Here is a 25645-nt window from a genome sequence, read left to right on the forward strand (position 1 = left end):
GTAAAATATTCATGCTACATTTTTTCTTCATCACGTAAACTTGTGACCACAGCATCAATCCATTATCAAAAAATCCAGAAAGCACATCCTTGCTGCAAATTTACTAAATCACATGCCACATGTCTTCGGTAATGGCTATTTATTAACGGATGAAATCATCTACTTGCAACGTCTAGGACACCGATGGAAGTGAAAACTCCAGACATTGTCTAATCCTCTTACTCACAGCGGCTAGTGACTAAGTATGGTATCTGTAAGTAAGCTTAGTAAGTAGCCTAAAGTCAAGCGACCCAAACGTGAAAGACCACAGCTGTTTCTTGCTGTCTATACACTTAATGTAAACCTTATTCAGTCATAGAGTGTAGACAGAAGGCCAAAACTCACCTTTGGTTTTCTGTTCAGCAGCCTAGAAGGAAAGATAAGAGGAAGATTAAATAGAGGCTAACTCTCAAAAGAACAGCAATTGCTTTTGCAATATCCCAAAAAAATGGAACAAGTACAGAAACAAGTGAAAGCAAACTGACAATTGACAGTTGAGATGCCAAAAGTATAAAAGTTAAAAGTTTAAACTCTAAGCACATCTGTACATATCTTACTTACATACAAATATTTTTTTGGTCCTGAGATTATCCTACAGCCAGAAAGTGCTTTTAGCCCTTTAAGACACAGCTAAATAACATGCATTTCTGGACAAACTAAGAGTTTCAGAATGGTCACTGAAAGTGAAAAGAAGAAAAAAAATCCAAATAAGATTCTAAGATCAAACATATATTATAGGCTTGTTATTTATAGTTGTATGATAAATGACAAATATGACAAATGCAAGATGTGAAAGAATAGCAGTTCAGTAATGACTCTGCATGACCAGAGGAAAAAAAAAAACACCAGATGGTTTTATTCATTACTAAAACTGCTGATCCTTATTTAGTCAGTTCTGTCTGTGCTTTACATAAGATGTAGGTAAACTATATATATATATATATATATATATATATATATATATATATATATATATATATATATATATATATATATATATATATATATACACACTACCGTTCAAAAGTTTGGGGTCACATTGAAACGTCCTTATTTGTGAAGGAAAAGCACTGTACTTTTCAATGAAGATAACTTTAAACTAGTCCTAACTTTAAACAAATACACTCTGTACATTGCTAATGTGGTAAATGACTATTCTAGCTGCAAATGTCTGGTTTTGGTGCAATATCTACATAGGTGTATAGAGGCCCATTTCCAGCAACTACCACTCCAGTGTTCTAATGGTACAATGTGTTTGCTCATTGGCTCAGAAGGCTAATTGATGATTAGAAAACCCTTGTGCAATCATGTTCACACACCTGAAAACAGTCTAGCTCATTACAGAAACTACAAAACTGACCTTCCTTTGAGCAGATTGAGTTTCTGGAGCATCACATTTGTGGGGTCAATTAAACGCTCAAAATGGCCAGAAAAAGAGAACTTTCATCTGAAACTCGACAGTCTATTCTTGTTCTTAGAAATGAAGGCTATTCCATGCGAGAAATTGCTAAGAAATTGAAGATTTCCTACAACAGTGTGTACTACTCCCTTCAGAGGACAGCACAAACAGGCTCTAACCAGAGTAGAAAAAGAAGTGGGAGGCCGCGTTGCACAACTAAGCAAGAAGATAAGTACATTAGAGTCTCTAGTTTGAGAAACAGACGCCTCACAGGTCCCCAACTGGCATCTTCATTAAATAGTACCCGCAAAACACCAGTGTCAACATCTACAGTGAAGAGGCGGCTGCGGGATTTTGGGCTTCAGGGCAGAGTGGCAAAGAAAACGCCATATCTGAGACTGGCTAATAAAAGAAAAAGATTAAGATGGGCAAAAGAACACAGACATTGGACAGAGGAAGACTGGAAAAAAGTGTTGTGGACTGATGAATCCAAGTTTGAGGTGTTTGGATCACAAAGAAGAACGTTTGTGAGACGCAGAACAAATGAAAAGATGCTGGAAGAATGCCTGACGCCAGCATGTTAAGCATGGTGGAGGTAATGTGATGGTCTGGGGTTGCTTTGGTGCTGGTAAGGTGGGAGATTTGTACAGGGTAAAAGGGATTCTGAATAAGGAAGGCTATCACTCCATTTTGCAACGCCATGCCATACCCAGTGGACAGCGCCTGATCGGAGCCAATTTCGTCCTACAACAGGACAATGACCCTAAACACACCTCCAAATTGTGCAAGAACTATTTACAGCAGAAGCAGGCAGCTGGTATTCTATTGGTAATGGAGTGGCCAGCGCAGTCACCAGATCTGAACCCCATTGAGCTGTTGTGGGAGCAGCTTGACCGTATGGTACGCCAGAAGTGCCCATCCAACCAATCCAACTTGTGGGAGCTGCTTCTAGAAGCGTGGGGTGCAATTTCTCCAGCTTACCTCAACAAATTAACAGCTAGAATGCCAAAGGTGTGCAATGCTGTAATTGCTGCAAATGGAGGATTCTTTGATGAAAGCAAAGTTTGATGTAAAAACAATGTTATTTCAAATACAAATCATTATTTCTAACCTTGTCAATGTCTTGACTCTATTTTCTATTCATTTCACAACGTATGGTGGTGAATAAGTGTGACTTTTCATGGAAAACACAAAATTGTTTGAGTGACCCCAAACTTTTGAACGGTAGTGTATATATATATATAATACATAAGTGAACACTGTCAATCAATTAAAACATTTAATCACGTTAAATCACTTTTGATCAATCAAATTTCATCAGGTTAAAATGCTTCTACATCCTTGTATTTTTGGAAGAAAAAAAAACTTTTTTTTTATATTAAAATATGTCTCAAATTTTATGATGGCTCACACCACACACAAACACACAAGATTCAAGCTAAAGAGAAATAAAACAACCCTAACCTTTTTCTGAGCAGCTTCTTTCTTTTTCTTTTCTTCTTGCTTTTTCTTTTTCTTTTCTTCCATCAAATGGTTCTCTTCTTGTATTTCTGGCTTCGTCTCTCAGCTGTAAACAAGCACAAAATACAGAAGTGTTAATACTATATCAGAATATTCTGATGAAAGTAGATTGCTGCGAGATCCCAGTTCAGAAGGAGGGGGGGTGGGCAGATAACTGCAAGGGCAAGGGCTCACAATGTGGGCTGCAGCAGCACTCCTCCAGTCATTAGGCATTAAAAGACTTCAGTGCCTATTAGCGAATGTGTAATTAACAAGAGACGTAATTAACAGATCATTCAGAATTATCTTTACATCACACTAAAGACTTATAAACAAATCCAGAATCACTCCAGCTTAACCTCAGCAAACAGAGCAGCTACAGCAGAGCGGCTACAGCAGAGCGGCTACAGCACTGCCTCAGCAGAACAGAAGAGAAGAGCCCAGCATCAATAATAAAGCTCCCCTACTGCTTACTACCAGACTTGTGTATTTTTTTATTTGAATACTGAAACTGTATTTGAACCTGCCAAAAAGACAATATTTTGTATTCTAATATTTTATATGATTAATGTTCAACTTTCATTTATTACTGTATATCTAGCATAAATGCTTAACTGTAGCTGATGCCTCTGCTGTCCAATACTATTCACTAACAGCAGCACAGAGTGATTTTTTGTTTTGGTGATTTGGTTATTTATCTTTGCAATTTAGACTGATAGAGATGTTTAACAGTTTAACTTTTACAGATAAGGTTAATGTATTATTTACTGTATGTTTGTGCTTTAGTCTGATTTGATTTAAGATTCAATTATATTTGCTTTTCAAGTTGCAATTTATCTTTGCAACATAGACTGATTTTAAAATGTTTATTTATGTTGTTGGCTAATTTACCTGTATATTTCTTTTTTTCCTAAGCCACACTATTTTGAGATGTAAGTTAAGTGAGTAATTCACTGTAATGTTTTAGGCTAATAATGCAAGTTATTTTTTGTTTCTAATGTAATAATTTTTCATTGTCTTCTGAGCTAATAGAGTAGTTCATTTTGTGTTTTATAGTATAATTTTACATTAATTGGGCTGATTGCTTGATTTGGCCGATAATTCAAACAATTTTCTTACAAAAGGCACACTAGATTATAAGGCACATTTTAAGAGACACTATATGGAACTTCTAATTCAGCAGGTCTCACCGCTGGGAGGTGGTAGGGGATAGCTAACTAAGTTAAATAAAGCTAAGCTAAAATAACAAAACTTTAGGAAAAAAAGGAGGACTCTTTTAAAGTCAAACGAGAGCTGTATGTTAATCTACACAGATTTCTCTCCTGGAAACTGTTTATTTGTGTGAGTAAAGTGCTTCTGTTTATTACAGTAAGGTTAGATTCACAAATTTCATCAACACTAAGGGTGGAGCATTAGCGGCTAACCTGAATACCCTTAAATGTTCTGGTAAGCCAGTGGAATTTTAGCTAGTGGTTTGTCCCACGTAGCTTGTTTTAACATGGTAAGCACACAGTCCTGGGGTTAGCAGCAGGCTACAGGCCGATAATATTCACCTCTGAACTGGGGATTATCGGCTAATGCTAATGCTGCTCCAGTCTGGGTGCTGGACAACTAAACTGAAACTCCTGCATAACTTTGTACTTCTGCGGAGTGGCTTTACTGCTCTTTACAACCTGACTTGTGAAATGTACTGACAATTATTGGGAAGATTAAAGGATTTTAAGTGTGCCTTATAGAGTGACAAATACAGTAACTTAAGTGCCCAAACATTTTTCACAGGACTGTAGGTTTTAATTAGGCCTGAATAATATATCGCTTCAGCACAGTCATTGAAATGTGAGCATGATAAATAGTCAATTTTGTTTAAATCTGGTGAAAATGTCTGTGTGTAAATGTGTAAACTTTTAATATTGTAGTACGTACAGCAGAAGAAAACCCTAGAGTAATGTCTGTTTTTTATAAACATCACAGAAAAAAATTCTCCTAGTCTTGTTTTATTTTGGCTTTAACATGTAAAAAGTATCTAGATGACTCAAAGCCTGACATTTCTATATATTTCTCCAGACAAATCTGAGGGAAATTCGGGTCCATTTGATGCACAAATTAGCCACTCTGCCATCAAAAGAGGCCATTACCAGCTTAGAGATCTGAGAGACAGACTGGCCTTAGATAAAAGCAGAGAGACAGAACACACTGCTAGCAGTGCTTCTAGCTCAGGTTCTTACTGATAAATAGGGGAATGTTAAAATATGTAAACTTTATAAAAAATACAATCTTTTGTGGATGGAATCATCTTAAAAATTGCCAATAAATCTATTATTGTGAAAAAGAGATTAAGATTGTAAGATAATCTGTTACATTCCATCAGATTTCTTATTACAATTACAAACTAAAGATAAGTGACATTAAATTATAAATGTGTTTAAATATCACAGAACAAATAAACAACTCTAACATCAATACTTGCAGTTAACCTCAGTTAACCTCACCCTCACAATGTGATTGGCATTCTAGGAGTACTGTATTAGCACCTGCATATTAACATATATTAACCCACCAACAACCACCAGCTGTTAAAGCACAAAGGTAACAGCCATGTTTATACTGACAGGAAATAGTGATTATGGTTATAGTTCATTTTGTGAAGTTTGCTTGTCATATATCACCACCAGCACTCGCAGACTGGATAACTGCATCTACTGGATTTTGTTATCATATTTTACTAATGTATTCTGTATTTTCATTGTTTCATGTTTTGCCCGATTCTTTGTCCTGCGATCATGTTTCTGTAAAGCTGCTTTGTGACGACACTCGCTGTAAAAAGCGCTATACAAATACATTTTAAAACAGATTTTTACAAAATAGATTTTCAGACAGACCAGTTGTTGGACTTTTTTTTGCTCACAAACCCCAGAACATCTGCATAATATACATACAGAGTACCTTCCCAAGCATCATGATTTAAATTTTTTCACTTTTTCACATTTTCTTTTCCATCTACTGATAATTAAAAAAAACAAAACTTGTAGTAGGACTACATGATCAGGACCAAAGTGCAATTTTCTGATTCTACTGCAAATGTAAAATACCTCTTAATAAAACTAAATCAAGGAAAATTATTTTTTTTATTGGTTTTGGCCACAAATATTCATTTTGGTACCTATAATTTCCTAAATCTTTATCTTAGCAGAGATATATAATAGGCCAATTCCAAAACCTCTAAACAGTTACATACCTATTTTGACTCTTTAATTTAAAAAAACCCAACAACTAAAGCTGCAAACTGAAAAATACAACAGCCACTTTAGAAAAACATGGTGTTTGATAATGTCAGTCAGTTTTCTGAAACATGTTAACCAGGCTTCATCACTGTAACACAATCCAGCCAATGAGAGAAGAGCTCTTTATTGCTGGCCTACAAGCTAAGGTAAAACATTGTGTTTTGTTCTGAAAAAAATTACAATATTGTAAATATGCTTGTAAAACTACACCTGAGCATTTTTCACACCAAGCAAAAATCACACACACTTACGTATACATTAAACAATACAAAATATTAAATAAATTATATTTGAGTTTTTTTTTTTTTTTTTTTTACAATGGCACTCCCTTGTTTCTTAGCCCATAAAGACAAAATAATGCAGGAGTATTCTGCTTGGCCAGCTTAGCTGCTCTCTCAATAATCAGGTCATGTAATCTCAGTGTAACATTTCTGCGATCAAATCCAGGATGCAGTGCTTCATGACACTGTAAACAAACACGGCTGCAGCTGACTTCTTCCTGAAATTTCCCGTTCCACCTTAAACCGTGGAGCCATTCTCAAGCTCTGGTATCATATTTAAGGTAGAAAGAAAAAGGAAAGAAACTGTTTTTTGGCTTTATTTATCTTTTATGAGTCAGTTCCAGGGTATATAAGTTTCAGCATCCCCCCCTCCACACCCAAAACCCCCTCCCCCTAAACATGTTTACAGAGAGTGTAGAAGCTCTAGGTTCTACGTTCAGAGTCTAGAACCACAGTTTTTGGTGCATGCTGGGCGAGCAGCTTAGAGCACTCTGACTTCCATGCTGAAGTAAATTCTGTCTGAAGTATCGGCTCTTCTCCAGCTCTGTTTATTTCCAGCAGAGCGCTGTGGAGGAGGGGAACCATGCAAACACACGCGATGAAGAGTGGGTGGGATCGGGAGGGTGGAGAGAGCTGGGTAGGGAGGGCTAGACGCTCGTTCTCTTGGCAAAAAGCCAAAAATGCCAGCGCTGCAACACAAACACAAGAGCAGAGCGAACCCTCGGGAATAGCTGACTAGCAACGCAGGCGCTCTCGCTCCCGGGAAGAAATCTGCAGCGTCTCCGTCTGAGTGGACGGCGCATTAGGAAGCCATCGCTTCCAAACCATTTGAGAGGAATAAAGCTGGCACACTGGCAAACCCCGGGCAACCCGGAATCCTCTTTGCCCACTGAGCCGCCCCCTAAAAACAAACTGAGGCAGACAGCAGGCAAGGAGGCAGGGAAATGGAAAACAGCTGCATGAAACAGAAAAACGTGAGGCGTGGAATTCCCATTTTAAAGGGCTCATAGCATACATTTAGACATGTTTTACATTTTATGCTATTAATTTTTTTCATATTTTACATGTGTAGAATTCATTTCACTGGTACCCTTTTGAGTGTACACTAACCAATATTAGAATGTTAAAATGGACAATAAAAAATAATTAACTGAAATAAACTATTTTTTTATATATATTTTAAAGATGTATTATGTCATATACTGTCATATGTCATATATATAATATGATAACCCAACAACATAATAATGAAATTATTAAACCCTTTCAAAGTTTACCCCAAAGTTGCAAACCACAGCCAGTCATATTAAGCCTATAGTTTCTGTTTATTTCTTTCCTGAGTCTCTTGTAACTTAACTGTGTTTAACTAAATCCAGTCATATAAAGACTATGCTTGAAGTGCAACCAGACAAAACTTTTTTTTTTCAAATACAGTACAGACATAAGAGATTAGTACAACTGCCTAGATCTCGTAGCACATATCACAGGCAACTTTTATTTTTTTGCAGCAATGTATTTTTTTTTTTTTTTTTTAATGTTTTTAATGTTTTGTCATATCATCAAGAGTATCTTTATGGACTACCCATGCAATATCATGATATTAGTTTAAGCCTGTCTCTCCCACCCTTAGTAGAAAATGTTGGGAAATCAAGTCAGCATTTACAGTTTATACACAAACCATAAGGACTGTATGATCTGTACTGTTTTGAAACACAGAACTTTCAGTTCTAAAGCGTGAGAAATGTCTCTGTACACAACACACCCCCTTTAAACACAGCACGCGGAAGCATTCCTTCCTAAACTCATGTAAGGAATGCTGTGAGTCAGAGCAGACCGCAGCAACTGTCGCGTTGAAGCCCGTTTTCATGTGCCAAGCTGCTAAATATAGCAGATGCTGATTGATTCAGCATCACAGCAGCTCCAATGACTTTAATCTTCCAGGAGCCACTAATGAAAGCACTTTCACAAGCTTCACCCGTAATTTATTGCCTTAAAAGATCACACGAGCATCCGGCAACAAAAGACTCCTGTCGCTTTACCCGCTTCACACCAGCTGGACATTTGTCTTAATAACGGGCACAACGTCCAGCAGCTGAGCTGAATTATGGATTCTGCATTAAACTAAACCCTGGTGGGGGAAGCCTGAACTGTCTGTGATTAGTCTTCACAATTATAGGTCTGCATGATATGGACATAAAAGGCAAGCAAGTAATCTAACCTCACAAATAAAATAACAAAAGCATCATCCACTACTGAGACAAAAAAAATGAAAAGAATGTACCGATCTGATCAGAGTCCCGTAACGCAGAATATTGGCCAATAGCAATCTGAGGTTTGTAGCTCCATATATAATTCAGGCACACAGTTTAGATAAAATGTTCTACTGGTTATTACTTAAGTAAAATCACTTTATTTTTAGTATCACGTTGCATAATAAAACATGGTTTAGGATTGGATTTACTTAGGTTGGTAGAGTTTTTTTTAATTAACATCTTATGACCCCCAGTATGTTAAAGGGAAATAAGTGTATAGTCAACATATTCGAAAAAGACAGCTGATAGCACAGCTTTTGTGCTTTACAGGTATATTTGTATAAATCAGTATTTGAAACTATGAGGACGGTTTTAAAAAAAATAAAAAATGTGCCTTGTGTCAAATTAATTTGCATTGTATACTACATTAGTCAAATAAGCTAATTAATATATGTGAATTTAAAATGGTCACAGGGTGGGGGCGCTGTGAGGGCTCACTGATTTGTGATGCAGATTTAAAAGGGTAAGAAAGCAAATCTCAATGAATTTACAGATCTGAGGCTTCATTTTTTTAACATGAGTGATTTGCCACGGTTAGCATGAACACAGCCTGTGCTGTAGTGTTTAGCCTGTTAGCTAACTTAACTAGCTTATCTAACGCCAAGCTGGCCAGCTACACATCAGCTGATCGACATTGCTCTGTCAGACAAGTTCCTCTAGTCAATATGCAATTTATTTAGTCACCAGCAGCTGCACTAAGCTCTGTGGAAGTAGAACTAGCTAATCAAATGTTAGCATAGTGCCTGCGCTACAAAAACCAACACACCATGAAAACAAACGTTAATTTCAGCTTTCTCTCATCAAAATGTAATCGCTCAATTGCTTATTCTTCTCATCTAAATGTTTATATGTGTAGGAGTCAACCAGACCTAAGCCTGTTCTATGATAAACAAAACGCTTAAATGCTAAGCTAATACTATCCAAATAAATGGTTTAACTTATATTGAATTATTGATTTTAAAGCCACATGGTTTAGGCACTGTGTGAAAAACTACAGAAAAAGAAAAAACACATATGTTAAGACATTCCATTTTCATATTTCACTGTAAAATACTTTCACACTGCAGACTCTAATGCCATCTTCTGAGATTGCTTCTCCCTATGAATCATGTCCATTCTGATAGAACACAAAGGTAAACACAATGGAGCCACTAAACACTATAAACCATATTTTTTCCATTAATAGCTGAAATGTGTTCCTTTTTATGTAATGAAACATACCAGTCATGCTCAAACTTTTATAAACATTTCCTAACCTTAAAAATAATTTTAAGGTGGTATCTTCCACCTTGGCAGCGCCCCCTCAGGTTCAACTGTGCTATAGGTGTGGACGATGTGTTTGTGTACTTTGGTATGCAGACACATCACAATATGCAGATCAGTCAATCAATAATACCGCCCCCTGCTGATGCCCCCATTAAACTATCTGCATCTCACCGCTATCAGAGGCACACTGCTGCTGCTCAGCCAATCAGCTCTCTTTCCTGCCCTGCCCCTAAACCCATACATCACTTAGTGCTTCACCCAAACTACCCCTTTTTGAGCTTTTTTAAAATTTGAGCTGAGGATGGAGTCAGCTAAAATCAAGGGGTTTATTTCCCCATTTATTTTTCCCAATTTAGTGAACATAAATACTTATTTCCCACTGAAAAGAAATGAGACATGCATATTAATAATATTCAATAAAATAACCAGACATATAAATATAAACAAAAGAAAACCAAGGTCTAACATAAAGCAAGGCTAGGAGAATTCAGAAAACAGACAGCAGAGGTTAGATGCTAAAGCTAAAGTTAAAAATATACTAGATTTTGGTTGAAGTTAATCTATACAATGACACAGAACACTAATATAGAACTATCAGACTTTAGTTTGAAGACTTTATTAGTGGTTTCCCAATTCATCACAAGCAGAATATCTACCCACATAAATAAAGGTAGAGTTACAGTCATGTAATGCTGACTGTTCTAAATTTGGCTCTATGACCCACATAGTGCTCTACTGATGATACCAATGCACTGTTACATCACTGTTACATCACAATAAAAATAAACTGTTTTTGGGGTGGAAAATTTCAACAGAGCTGCTATTAGAGTGAGCTATATTGAACTGTTTAGAGGTACACACTTCCTCAGTACTTATTTACAGTTTGGCAAACAAGGTGCTCCTCACATCACTGCTGTTGATATCAGCGAACAGAGCTTTCACTTTCGTTTTCTTGGTTTAGCTCAACAGCAGCTCTACAGTTTCACACCACCTATTGTGTTCAGTTTAAACTGAAAAGTGTAAAGGCCTGGACCAAAAAGGCAGGTGTAATTTCTTGGATCACTAGGAATCAGAACAATAAAGAAACCAATACAATTTATCACAAACAAATAGAATAGGATTTATTGTTTACACAGTTTATTTGCCAGAATTAAATCAACAACATTAGTGTTAAAACTGAACACTCACATTGTTAAGTTAAAATAAAGTGTTTTATTAACACTGACAAATTTAGTGTGTACCACCATATCACCTACCTTTGTCAAATATGAATAAAGGTGATTTAAAATTGCAGTGATGCTTTAGTGAATAATGTAAAATGCTGCTAAACAGAAGAAATAGGCTAAATGTTGTACAAACTGATCCATCTAGTTTTACAAATCTCTGATTAAAATAAACTGAATACAGGAAACCCTGCCTCTTTCTATTTTTTATACCCACTGTACTAAAATCGTACAGAAATGTGGGATCTTTACCGTGGTGTGAACCGAACTGTGAATTTAGTTTACTATTACAACTCTAGTCTTTACAAATTAAAAACCTGTTCAAATACCTAATAATACAGAAACAGATCACAGTATGTTTATTTAAAAAAACAACTTTATTAAAAAGACCTTATTAAATAGTGACTGATCATAGTTCTGCTATTTTTAAAGTAATAATCTACATTTACTGTATTTATACATGACAGTACATTTTTACACATCCATTTTTTTCTGAATATGGTTTAATTAAAAGGGGATAAATATTAGTTCATTCATGTTTAAAATGATCTCGTTTTGTAAATAGTGGTTTTATTATGAAATTATGAATTATAGTATATTTATTTGGTTATGAGTATGATTTATTTGTTTTAAAGTCATTTTAAAGGTTCTAAACCACTAAACTAGTTCTCTGAGTTGTATATGCATGCAGCACATAAAACTCTTCCTCAACCTCCACTATCTGCAGTAGCCCAAGTAAAGACATAGTAAATGGCATTGAAAGTACTTGGAATTCAAGCCACAACTCGGTAAAATCATGAATACATATTTAGAGCTTCCCATTATCTCAGTGTTTTATTATTTGCTCAATAAATGAACAAAATAGTTCTGTTTACATTAATTACTTAGCTAACGCTAGATATATTGTGTAAGCAGAGGTGGGTAGTCCAGGTTAAGAAAGTACACATCCATGTATCCATGCATGAATATTCATGAGCAAAAATCCGAAATCCTATCATTCTTCTTTGCCCACTCCTACACCTGACTAAAGCAGCATTACCCCAGATCATCGGAGCACTTTTTTCCCCACAAAAAACAGCTCACAGAGCATTAATTTATATATTAAAGATCACAACTAGACATTTTAAAATGAATAAAAAAATGATGTAATGAAACCTTTAAAGATTTAGTATACATAATACAAACAGAACATATAATAGAATAATTCATTTACAAATGATAAAATAATACATTATTGAGCATTTTTTTTTAAGACAGTCCTTTTAAACATGACCGTACGATAACAGATTCCAGTACATTAGTTCGGTTTTATTGTTAAAGTCTCTATATTTGAGTTTGTGAATGTTTGTGAAGGAATAAGAGAATGCACTGTGACAGGGCCAGCCCTTCACTCCTGTAGTGTCTGTTCCTCCATAATAAACAGTGTTGAGGTGTAAAAGGCTGCTGGGTGCACATGGTCAGAGAAATGCTGATAAGGCTGTGTAAGTGTGAGCAGGGAAGGAAAGTTGTACGGTAATCTGAGCAGTATGTGGCCTCTTTTTGTCCTCTCCCACGACTGCTTTCACTCTCAGAGAACACGCCGTTTCTTTCACAGGCTAGAGCACACAGCCGGGCCCCTAAACCAGCACACAAGGACAAAAACACACCCTCCCAAATTACCAACTCAACCACATTACCCAACCACACAGAGCCAGGAGACCAGCACTGCCACTACACTGCTGTGTGCACTGACTCTCAATACATCCTGCAACTGTTTCAAACACTGTGACAGACACAGACTGACCTGAGATTTTTTTACTTAGTCATAAATTATTATTATTATGTACCCATAATTAAAAAAATAAACGAATAATAAAAAAAAAAACACAGTGAAAGAATAAATAATCCTGAGCATTCAAGCCAAAAATAAATGAAGGATGCCAGAGAACAGCATGACCACTAACAGAAGAACAGCACAGCAAAACATTCACTATAACAAAAGAACAGCAGCAAGGCTAAACATTCACAAATATGAGAACAGCAACACTAAAAAAAGAAATCCACTAGTAGAAGAACAGCACAGCTCAACATCTAACTTTGACTCACAAAGAGGCAAAGAGCACAGCTTACGATCCACCAATAGGAGAACAGCCCAGATAAAAATCCACCAATGGGAGAACGGCACAGCTAAAATCCAATGTGTAAGAGAACACAGCTTTTTTCCTCACCGATACAAGAACAGCATTGCTTATTTACTAATGAAACTAACAGCACAGCTAAACATATATTAATAGCTAAACATCACAACATATATCATGCAGACAATACAGCACATCTAAACATCTGCTTACGCAAGAACAGCACAGCTTATAAGTCACTAATGGGAGAACAGAACAGCTGAGCAACCGCTAGTCTAACAGTAGAATAGACAGCTTAAACATCCACTTACGGGCGAACAGGACAGCTAAACACCCTCTATTATAAGAACAGCACATCTGAACATCCTCTACTAAAAAAGACAGCACAGCTAATAATTTGTTAATAGGAGAAAAGCACTGTTTATTAGTAATATTCACTAAAGGGGAAAGCTGACAAAATCCTAGTTATAAGAGAACAGCACAGATAAACATTCACTGATGGACAAATATCAAAGCTACACATCCACTAAAAGAAGGGCTTATGTTTTACAGCTTATTGTTTACTAATGGAAGATCAGCACAGCTAAACCTTCATTCAGAGGAAAACAGCACAACAATTCATCCAAAATGATCAAATAGCCTAAAACAAAAAATTTCGCAACTAAACATCCACTAACAACAAGGAAAAATGCCCTGGTAAAAATACAAGAAAGCAACACAGCTAAGCAACCAATAAAAAGAGAACAACCCAATTAAACATCCCTCATGGGATTATCAGCACATTATCCACAAGTAGAAAAGCACAACTACAAATCCACTTGTAAGAGAACAGTACAGCTAGTGATCTACTAAATGGATAACAGAACAACTACAAATCCACTAAAAGAAGAACAGCAGAGCTACAAATCCACTTGCAGGTGAATGGCACAGCTACAAAATAACGAATGGAATAAAAGCACAAATAAAAAATACAAATAAAAAAGACAGTATTCACACAGCAGCACACCTTTACTAATGGGAGGATACAGCTGAACATAAGCTAATAAAAGAAGAGCACAGCTAAACAGCTGCCAATACGAACCCAGAACAGTCTAAAACAGAACACCAATAGGAGAACAACACAGCTAAAATCAACTACAAAAATAAATAAACAAATATAATAGAGCAGGTGATATTAGTTGTATTTTTCTTCCTGTCGAATGGACAGACAGAACGACACACACACACACACACACACACACACACATATACACACAAGGATTATCATAAAATAACACTAACAGATTTATTTTAAGTGGTAAACTAATATCTTAAAATCACCATATTGTAGTGTCTATTTTAGCACGAAGAATCAGTTGTGGTAAAGCTCAATAGCAGTGGCGATGTTAGCAGTGTTGGCAGTCTCCAGGCTGCAGTTATCTGAAGCTGTAATGCAGCTGCAGCAGAAGCAGCTCCAGCCACAGCGAGCCGCCAACAAACGTGCAGAAAATGATGAAGTGTCTGAAGCAGGCAGGGGAAATTACCCTGCAACCCAGACTGCACAACTACAACACATATCCCAAGCCTGCACCTCACTAATCATAACAATGATAACGCTAATAATTAATGCAATAATAAATTACATCACAATATTGGTTCTTTTACAAAAGAGGATATTACAAAAATAACATTTTAATTGCAGAAAATCAGATAATAAAAAATAGTCCTCTAGATAAACCAGTGTTTCCAAATTTTAAGTGATTAAAATTTGAGAGTGTAATGCATAGCTCTGAGCTAGTACCTGCTAAACCGTTATCATATAGCCTAATACATGTAAGTTCAGCTAATACACAAACCTAATAATTATTCCTGATAAATTGCAGCAAATGTGAAGTACTTTTTTTATATTAAACTAAGTTTAAAATATTATTCGAAAAGTTTGTTTTTAAAGAGTGTTCCACTTCTAGGGTGCATTTTGTCAAGTGTAAAAATGTCTTACATATTATGATTTAAAAGAATATTATGATATTATCAGTAATGTGTCTTGAAAGCTTTACTCTGCGAATTATTTTCAGACCCAAATTTAGAGTCTTGTTACTTTACTGGTTTACAAAATAGAGAGATTTTTTTTAAGATGAGACTAATAATCAAACATGGGCTGCAGTGATTTGTTGACAATAACACTGAAATTTCTATAAATGTGTTACATTAAATTTCAGTGTTGATTATTGTAACTGCACCACACTACACAAAGTGATCGTCCACGAGCTGGCTCACTGGAGGCCAAAGCAGCAACCAATCATTTTGATACTGGATTAATCTGATGATTGTTTTATTTTTCCAATCAATAGTCAATGATTATGTCTTTCCTGCCTTCAATCACTTCATAATGAAATAAACAGCAGTACATGGGATTTAAATGCTCTTTAAATGCCCAGAAGATATTTAAGTAAACTCACTTGTTAAGTAAGCTCATTTGTTGTGCTTGTGCACTTTTGGAGACACAGGTCAAGTTCAGTGTAAACTGTGCGAGTGAATCCATTCCAGTTACATTTCTGTCTCAGCAGTTTGTGTATTAAGATGCTGTTACAAATTAACGATTAGTCGACAATTGTGATTTTCTTTATACCGACTAATCGTTGCAGCCCCAAAGGCAAAAATATCTTTTGACTAAGCAAATCAAATGGAAATAAATAATAACAAAAAATAATAATAATTAGTTGCAGCTCTAGCTGAGATACATACAGCTGGGGAAAAAAATTAAGAGACCATTTTTCTATTTATAGGTATATGTTTCAGTAAAATGAACATTGTTGTTCTATTCTATAAACTACTGACAACATTCCTGCCAAATTCTGAATAAAAATATTGTCATTTAGGGAATTTATTTGCCGAAAATGAGAAATGAAAAAAAGATGCAGAGCTTTCAGACCTCAAATAATGCAAAAGAAAACAAGTTCATATTCATAAAGTTTTAAGAGTTCAGAAAATCAATATTTAGCGAAATAATCCTGGTTTTTAATCACAGTTATAATGCATCTTGGCATGTTTTCCTCCACCAGTCTTATACACTGCTTTTGGATACGTTTATGCCACTCCTGGTGCAAAACATTTATGCAATTCAGCTTGGTTTGATGACTTGTGAGCATCAATCTTTCTCTTAGTTATATTCTATAGGTTTTTAATTGGGTAGAACCAAATAAACTCATTATTTTTAAGTGATCTCTTTTTTTCCAGATCTGTAGATATAGAAAAATAAGGACAAGCGTTTAAACAGTTAGCTAAGCTAGCTATATAGGTTAGATAACCTTACCTACCTAAATAAATAAATATATAACTACACCAAAACAAACGCTGGTGATTGAAGCCAGCCCTGCTGCTGCTGCTGTTGCTGCTGCAAGGCGACAAGACGCAGCAGAAGAAATTCAGACCGAGGCGTAATCAGTCTTAATTGAAGGGATATTAATGATAAACGGGTCTGTAAAGCAGGTCTTACCTGTATATCGCGGGCAGAGCGCTGCAGGAGAGCTGTAGATTAGTTTATATAGAAGAAGCTGGCTGGCGGCTCTGACAGATAAACAGCGGTCATGCGCAGTCCGTCAGTCCGACTCCAGCCGCGCCAGTCCCGCAGCGCGCAGCTCCACTGCTCCCAGTTCAGCACCTTCACTCAAACCTCGCCCAGCACAGCTAACCAGCTTCACCGAGCCGAACAGAGAGCGGGGGGACCGGGCCAGTAGGAGCGGTGAGCAGGAGAAACAGCAGCAGCGGTTAGAGAGAGAGTGAGAGAGAGGACAGGCTGCTGAAGCGCGTCTCTCTCAGCGGCGTCTTCAGTCTCCAGTTCTGATATAAAGTGCAAAAAAACAACAACAACACAAACTACACAAACACCCGCCAGTAAACCCGCACAGCTCTGGTTTAAGCGCGTGAGCAGGCGCCGGCTCTCCGGGGGGACAGAAACGGCGTCGCTGAGGTGAGAGTAATCCGCTCCGCTCGCTCCGCTCCGACACTCCGCGCTCAGCGCGCCGCTCCAGCAGCCATTTTGTTGCAACTGACAACAATCACCAGCGCTCCAGCAAAACAGGAAGTGGCGCGCGCTCACCCCACCCCCTCTCCCCCGCCCCTCCGCGCGCAGCCACGTGACCGCCACCGACACACAACAACCCCTCGCCCCGCCCCTTTCTCCGTTGCTTAGAAACGGGGTCCCCCGCCCCCAGCAACTGCGGCTTCGCCCCAGTGCTTTTTTAACCCCCCCCTCAGCTCTCTCTCTCTCTCTCACTCTCTCTCTCTCTCTCTCTCTCTCTCTCTCTCTCTCTCTCTCTCTCTCTCACACTCTGTCTCACTCTGTTTCCCTCTCTCCCCTCTCTCAGCTTATCCCTCTCTGTTTCTCACTCTCTTTCTCCCTCCCTCTTTCTATCTATCTCTCTCTTGCTCTCTCTCTCCCGCTGTTTCTCTCTGTTTCTTTCTGTCTCTCTTCCTCCCTTCCTTACTTCTTTCCCTCTGTCTCTCTCACTCTTTCTGTTTCTCTCTCTTTAACATTCTGTGTCTCTCATTAACTCTCTCTGTTTCTCACTCCCTCCTTCTCTCTTTTACTTGCTGTCTGTCTCACCCTCGTTCTGTTTCTCCCTTTATGCCTCTGCCTCTATCTCTTATTCTGTCAACTCAAACTCATTATCTCTATCCACTCTCATTTCTTCTCTTCCTCATGTTGTCCTTCTGCCCCTTTCTCTCTCATTCTACCACACATCCACTGCCTGTATGTCTTCTTCACTCTTTCCTTATCTCCTCATCTTCTCTTTTTGCTTGCTCATATTCTGTCTCTTTGTATTTTCATTCTCTCTTACTCTTCCCCTAAGTTCATAATTTCATTGTTGCATGAATGCAGAAATAAAAACAATACAGGTAAATCAATTATATAAAGCTAATCATCAACAAAATAAATGCACAGAGAATTAAGACTGAAATATTATTGTGAATAAAGATTTAGGCTACCAGGAACAATAAGTTGGTTGCACTGATACCATTGGGTAGTCGAAGTGGTTTGTAGTCACATGTCCCATGTCCAGAAGACCTGGTGTCATAGTGTTGGGTGTAATTTAATGCTACCAGATCACCTTTGGTCTTCACTACAGGCACTTTTTTCAGGCTAACATTACATTGGCCCTATCTTTTCTAAACGCGCACGCTGATGCACTATTCCAACAGGGCAGCTACTGCTGCTTTCTCAAGAGCTTGCCTTAAAGATACAGATGCTATGTCAGACCCATCCTCAATGATATTTGATGCACTTCCAATACTCCACGCCTACCACAAAACCTGTAGGAATATTCAATCTGCATGGTATACATAGGACACCTTTAGGAACCTCTACAACTCAATGCCAAGATGTCTGGCATGTTGTGTTAGAAATGTGTTACAGTATTACACACTACTTCAGTATGTAAAGCCCGAATCTGTCTAATTTGTTTTATCATTTATTGTTTCTGGTGACATTTTATGCAGGGGTCAGTACTTACCAAAACAGCCCCAAGCAAGTAAACTGTCCATATGCAGCAAAGGCTTATTGATGATCATGAAGGTCACACCTCACCTCTTCTGCTAGTGTTTGGTGACGGATACCAAAGGATTTTCAGAGGTCTTGTGGAGTCCATGCTGAGATGGGTTAGAACACACTATTAGGCAGGTGCTTTTGTTTGGTGGCTTTTCTTTATATATTAGTATTATAAAAGAACACTAACACACTAGACCACTGGGCAGGGGCTCACTGGTTCTCTCTTTTTATATCTGTCTCTTTTCAGTCACACCAGCATCTTTCCTCTTCAGCTGCGTAGTGCGCTACACATGGCACAGCTTAAATGTGGTCATATACCAGTGCACCAACAGGGGGCACAATTTCACCAAACGAATTCCTTCATATTTAGAGCCACCTCACAGGATCACTAGTATCAGCAAAATGTTACAAAATTCGACTGTTAATATATAGATTACACTAATTACAGCAGTTTCATAACATATTAATGTTTGAAAATGATATTTTATTACATACCTGTTTCCAAAACCTGCCATCAACATCTTCCTAGAAGGTTTTCTTTATTTCTCCATCCATGGTCTTCACAGGTCTTGGTAACCCTTTGAGAATTGAGCACAAGAACTGGGTCAGGCTTATTATATGGGTTGCTCAGTCCGTCAGGCTAATGACCCAGGTCCACATAGAGACTAGCATTCAACCCCAAAATGATGCAGCTTTGCTCTCCTCTAAGGTGGTCTTCACGCATATGCTATAGGTGTACTGACTCTCCTTCTAATGAATGATTAAAAATGCTTGGCATGAAAATGCAACAGATTGGTAATTCACAATTCACTACAGACAAACAACGAAATGGGGGAAAACAGCACCAAGAACATTGGTCAAAAATTGCAAGAAAACAAAGACAAATAACATTCTTAGAAGATTGAATTTGTCAAGTTTTCTAGATGTTGTTAGCAAGCTATGTATAGGCCCCCCTCCTCTCTCGACAGTAGCCTCTATTTTGGAACACAGCCAATGACAGTAAAAAGCATGGAGAGCAATGCGTAACAGATTGTTCTGAGCCTAAGCATAAAATGGTCAATGTGATCCAATTAGTTGTTATCAGGCAGTTAATGTTAGTGTATTTTGATGTTCTAAACAGAAGTGAATTGCACTTTTACTGTTGAAAAACACTTACTGCACAAGCTGGGTTTCCGGTGTAAAAAATTGCTATGTTTCTGGCTGCACTGTATCTCAGTCAAGGTGGTCTAAAATGCCAAATAAGTAGTGGTCTGCGTCCGATCTCTACTGCACAGACTTTGGTTACCAATTTGACAATATGGCAGACCACCTTGGCTTTATTTTTTTTATAGAATGGATGGGAATGGATTCACAGTTACCACGTTTTATCATTCATTAGTCAGAAGTTTGAAGAGTTCCCACTTGTTTTAATGAACTGAAAAGGTGTTTAAATAAGTCAGTGTATTTAAAGGAAAAAAATACTGAAAGTGGTGAATTAAATAAAATTACGGTGCTTCATTTTAGCATGTGCTTGTTAGCAAACTCAGCAACAGCAAAATCTGCCAGCTAGCTACAGCATTTTACTACAACATTTCTACTGACCTGTTTTCCAAAAAAATGGGTCATACGTTTCCTGGTGTCTTTTTGTTTTTCTTAGTCTTTCCTGTTGTTTCATTTTCATTACAACAAGGTCAGAATTACTAACTGCTCTCCACAACAATGAAAAATGTACAAACCACTGTTTCTTTTGGGAGGCGGAAAGAGAGAAAACAACAGGCATGAAAGCTGTGGTGAACCATGACTCTTAAATTGGTGTTCAGAGGAGAAAAAAATTAAGATTTTGTTTAATAGAGGAAATGTTTGCTAATACTAACAATGCTAATTTAGTTGTGTCCTACTATGGGATTCTACCCTGCTAAAATATCCATTTCAAGGCCATTTTGCTGGTAGCTGGTATGGTTTCAAAAGGTCTAAGCTGGTCTATGATAGTCAAAGTGGTTAAAAGCTGGTTGATAAGCCATAAACTTCTAATGCTGGTCAACCAGTTTGGTCTTACTGGTCTACAAGGAGTGAAGGAGATTTATTTGATCCCCATAATGTGTTACCAATGGTTTTCTTGGCAACTGTGGTCCCAGCTGCCTTGAGATCATTAACAAGTTCCCCCTGTGTAGTTTTAGGCTCATCTCTTAGGTATGATGCCGGTAACAATTTAATTAATTCATGCAGTGATTATCTGTATTTTATTTTTGATATTCTATCTCTCACTGTTACAATTAACCTACCCTTAAAATGATAGCGTGTTTATGACTTTGTAAGTGGGTGAACTTACAAAATCAGCAAGGGATCAAATAATTATTTCCTTCACTGTACAACATACTATGTAACAAATATGCCTACTGTATACAGCTATCTGTGATCAGAGCCTGAGTTAAACATTTCAATGAGTGATGAGCCAAAGCTTGGTGTCACTGAAGACTTATCACTTTTCCTCATTAGCTCTGTTCTGATGCCGACAGCTGGGCCAGACGAATGAGGGGGGGTGATGGGTCGTTTTGGGTGTAGTCAAAGAACAAGGCCTGGTGAATAAAGACCTGTGACAGACCTTCAAGAGGCCAATTAAGTAACAATCTGCCCTTATGTCAGCCGCATATGGATTACGGCCAAGATATGCGCCGCGACGACAGCAGCAAAACACAATTACTCAGCTACTCATCGTACATACAGAGGCACAGCACTGAGCTTGAAGGAGGACGGCTAATCATGGCTTATAGTAATTAATCTCACCCATCCTAGTAATTCAGCTCCATAATTCACTGCTGTCGCATTCGCCGCTCTAAAACGGTAGCTGCCACATGTATACGGGTAGTTAAATGATGCGAAGGGGAGAGGAAAAGACCACTCTCTTCTCCAAAAGCTCAATGAGGTGGGAATTCCTTTATTGATCTAGGTCAGCAGGAGACATTCAGTAACTACTGAACACAGTGTCTGACAGCCTGATGCCAGCAAATACAGTACAGTGCAAAATACACCTATAGACAAGCTGTATACAACCAGTTATCTGAGCAGTCATTTTTAATTTACTGTTAATTTGCTGTTGATTTTTCACATTAAAGAATGCATAAAAGGGAAACCAAATCTTTGTTGGTGCATATGCGGAAAATAGCTGGCTGCAAAATGATTGTGAAATTGTCACAAAACCAGCTTTCACAATCAAATTAATAAAAACAACTGTGTGAAAGGGAGGAAATTCCCTGAAACTTTCACTCTGACTCTGCCTCTAGCACGCTTGCACAATTTAACATTGATAGCACCAGTACAATAGCCAGCAGTTTTGGAGATGTGCATCCATCCAGCCATTCATCGATCCATCCATCCATTCATCCATCTTCTCATCAGCTTCTCTTTGGTCAGGATCATGGTGTGTCCAGGGCTCTTCAGGTGTGGTGGGGTATGAGACAGGATTACTCCTGGACAGGGTGCCAGTCATTCACAGAGTGTCACCCACAACCATTCAATAAAACACTCAGACCTAGGGCACAAATTAGCATGGCTAATTCAACCTAGCTCAGGTATTTTTCTGCGGAGGAAGTACTTCCTAAAGGAGACCCATCCAGGTCCTGAGAGAACATACTAGTCTCCTTAAAGACAGTATTAAATCCCGGTGCAGGGATTTAAAACAGAGCCCCAGGGCACCGGCACTGTGTAAAATACACACAGAGATGTGCATTTATTATTCTGCCTTTTTGATGCCCACTCAGATGTTGCACAGTTATCCAGCAGAAGTGTATGTAGCTGTTCTTCTTTTACATTACATTTGGCAGACGCTTTTGTCCAAAGCGACTTACAATAATCAAGTACAAAAGAAATAGAAGTTTAAAGGTAAAAACATCTTTAGGTAGGGTTTAAAGGAGGTCGAAGGGAAATAATGGGATAGAGGAGTGAAGGAGGGGAAGAAGGAAATGAGGTTAGAAGTAGTTAGTGTGTTAGAGGTGTTAAGAGAGTAAGTGCTCTTTCTAAGTTAACTTTAAGCTTAGCACATGTGTAGCATCAAATTTAATTAGATTACTCAAGCGACACATTTGAATTCCAGTGTAAGACTGAGCTAGGTTTGTGCTTGAAAAGTGGACATTCATTAGAGATGGTAAAAGTCAACTGGGTAGTTGGGAAGAGTTTTGCTGGATTTATTTTTCTTAGTTCACTGTAAAATGTATTTCAGTGTAAAATTGCATGAAAATTCAAAAGTTAATAGTGATAGTGATAGTGATAATAGTAATCAAAATAGTGATCGATTAGTCAGCGATTATTTATGCCATGTACTCTAAAACAATAGAAACAGCTAAACATGAGATTTAAAAGGCCTTTAAATTTCTAGATGTTTAAATGTGAAAAGTACTGATATTTAGTGATTAAATATGTAATATGTTGTGTTTGGGCACTTTTTGAGACTTTTTGAGACTTAGGGTGCTTTCACACCTGCCTCGTTTGGCCCGGACTTTCAGACTTTTCAGTTTGGTCCAAACCAAAGTAGCAGGTGTGAAAGGGGCTGTGGACCACGGTCTGGAACAAAGGACCAGATTTTGGTCCGACCAAGAGAGGTGGTCTCGTACCGGATCTTCTGAACCATGGTCCGGTTCTCCTGCAGTGTTAAAAACGCTTTTCTAGATGGTTCGAACTTTCGGACCAATTACAGGAAGCTGAGCTGGCGTTCCTCAAAATCGGCAGCAGAAGAAGAAAAATAACCAAATACTACTGACTGCAGCCTGCGGCAAGGCGGAGTTGGGCGTCCAGTGCGTCCAGTCCCACCAACTTTGACCACGCTACGCCTCGTCAGTCTCACAAGCTTGTAGTGTATACACAGTATTTAAGCCGGATGATGCGGCACATTATATTTAAAGTCCGCTAACTGCCCTGTACATTGTTTACTTCCGTTCAGAGGCAGAGTTAAGACATGATGCTGACAAAGTGGCACATTTGTTTCAATTAACCTAGGGTAACTGGTACTGTGCCTGAAGTTGCTGCTGCTGGTATAAAAATCAGAGACGAAATGAATCTGTTCATCATTTTATCCTTATCCTGGAAAGGCTTTCCACCAAATGAACCACCCGCTGAATTATCAACACGCCAACATCAGAGGCATGCCCTTCTAAAACCAATCAGCCTCAAGTTAAGGAAAACGCATCGATACGTAAGTGATGATGAAAGGATGTAGGAGTATCACACAAAGGGCTTTGGTGCGCTCCCTAAACTGCAGTGTGAAAACAAAAATAAGCGGACCAAATATATACAGTGTAGCAACACATGAACCTTGGTTCAGACCACGGTCCGGACTTTCAGGTGTGAAAGCACCCTAAGTTGAGTGTAACCTGAGTGAGTGAGCCATTTACCCATCACCCATTGCACTTCTGTCCCCAGCACTTTGTGTAATGCAGAACTGTTACAAATTTACAATTAGTCAACTATAAAAATTGTAGTCGACAAATATAAATAATTGACATTGTCGATTATAGCAACTAATTGTTGCAGCCCTAGTGTTGAGTTTCGCTTATAGTTTGCTGGCTGATAATTGGTAATGATAGCTTCATGTTAATTATTACCTTCATTAGCTTACTAGCTCCAGTGCAAATGTTACAAAGCTAAATGTGTTTTGGATGAGTATGTACATTTTGGTTAGAGAGGGAAAATGTATAAATCCAGACTCATATTAACAGCAGCTGAATGTGGGTATAAGGACAGTGAGGTTTTCTAGAGGGTGGTAAAGTAAATAATCTACTGAAGCTAAAAGGTCCACAAGGAATTTTACAGGGAATAAAGTCAGGGACTGGACTGGGAAGCTGCCCTGACCATGGTGTGTGTGTGTGTGTGTTATGAGTGGCAGTCCAGTGTAATGGGGTGGGCATCTCTGGCTTGAATTAATTTCCCCTGAGGCTGAGGCATCACAAGCTGCGACAAACACACACACACACACACACACACACACACACACACACACACACACACACACACACATACATCCGTTTGGAGAACTGCTGATGGAATTACACACGGTTGCTACCCGACCGGCGTCTCCTGTCTGATTTGCATCACGTGCATACGCATCAATGTCACGCATGCATACACATATAGCATTTTCTGGTGCAGCTTGATTGGTACCATGCAGGCAGTTCACTGATGACACTGTATCAAATTACATTATTAGTACTAGCGAATATTCATTGGATCAGCGCTTAGCAGGTCATCAACATGGGGGTAGGGTTGGAGACTGGACTCTACACATTTTTTCTTTGGTCTCTGAGTTGTCCTGACATCCACAGTATTTGCACTTCCACTTGGACTTAATAGAACGTATTATATTCAATATAATATATTCAATGTCTTGGAAAAAGTAAATGATGTTGGGGTTGATGCTGCAGTTGGTCTGCAGGTTTAGGTTCAGCAACAGTATGTGCTGAAAGAATGAGGTCAGCTGACTACCTGAATATACTGAATATAGACCAGGTTATTCCATCAATGGATCAATTATTTCCTTCCTGACGGCACGACCATATTCCAAGATGATAATATCAGGATTCATGGGGCTGGAATTGTGAAGGAGTGATTCAGGGAGCATGAGATCATCATTTACACACATGGATTGAGAGAGTTCACCACAGAGTCCAGATCTTAAACTCATTGAGAATGTTTGTGCTGGAGAAGACTTTGTGCAGTGGTCAGACTCTACCAT

The 25645-nt window shown here is 38.1% G+C and overlaps 1 protein-coding gene across 2 annotated transcripts in view; it reads right to left on the reverse strand.

Moving 5' to 3' along the window:
- tnrc6c1 (trinucleotide repeat containing adaptor 6C1) overlaps positions 1-17462 on the reverse strand; it is an 88431-nt gene extending 70969 nt beyond the window's left edge. For both annotated transcript variants that reach the window (XM_049467621.1, XM_049467620.1), the window contains exons 1-3: positions 16894-17462; positions 2903-3005; positions 385-406 (exon numbers count right to left, since the gene is read on the reverse strand). In XM_049467621.1, the coding sequence (XP_049323578.1) occupies positions 385-406; positions 2903-2965 (85 nt within the window). In that variant the 5' untranslated portion in view covers positions 2966-3005; positions 16894-17462. The remainder of the gene's footprint in view (positions 1-384; positions 407-2902; positions 3006-16893) is intronic.
- Between the last annotated feature and the right edge of the window lie 8183 nt (positions 17463-25645).

This window comes from Astyanax mexicanus, chromosome 19, assembly GCF_023375975.1.
Source record: "Astyanax mexicanus isolate ESR-SI-001 chromosome 19, AstMex3_surface, whole genome shotgun sequence".
Classification (NCBI taxonomy): domain Eukaryota; kingdom Metazoa; phylum Chordata; class Actinopteri; order Characiformes; family Acestrorhamphidae; genus Astyanax; species Astyanax mexicanus.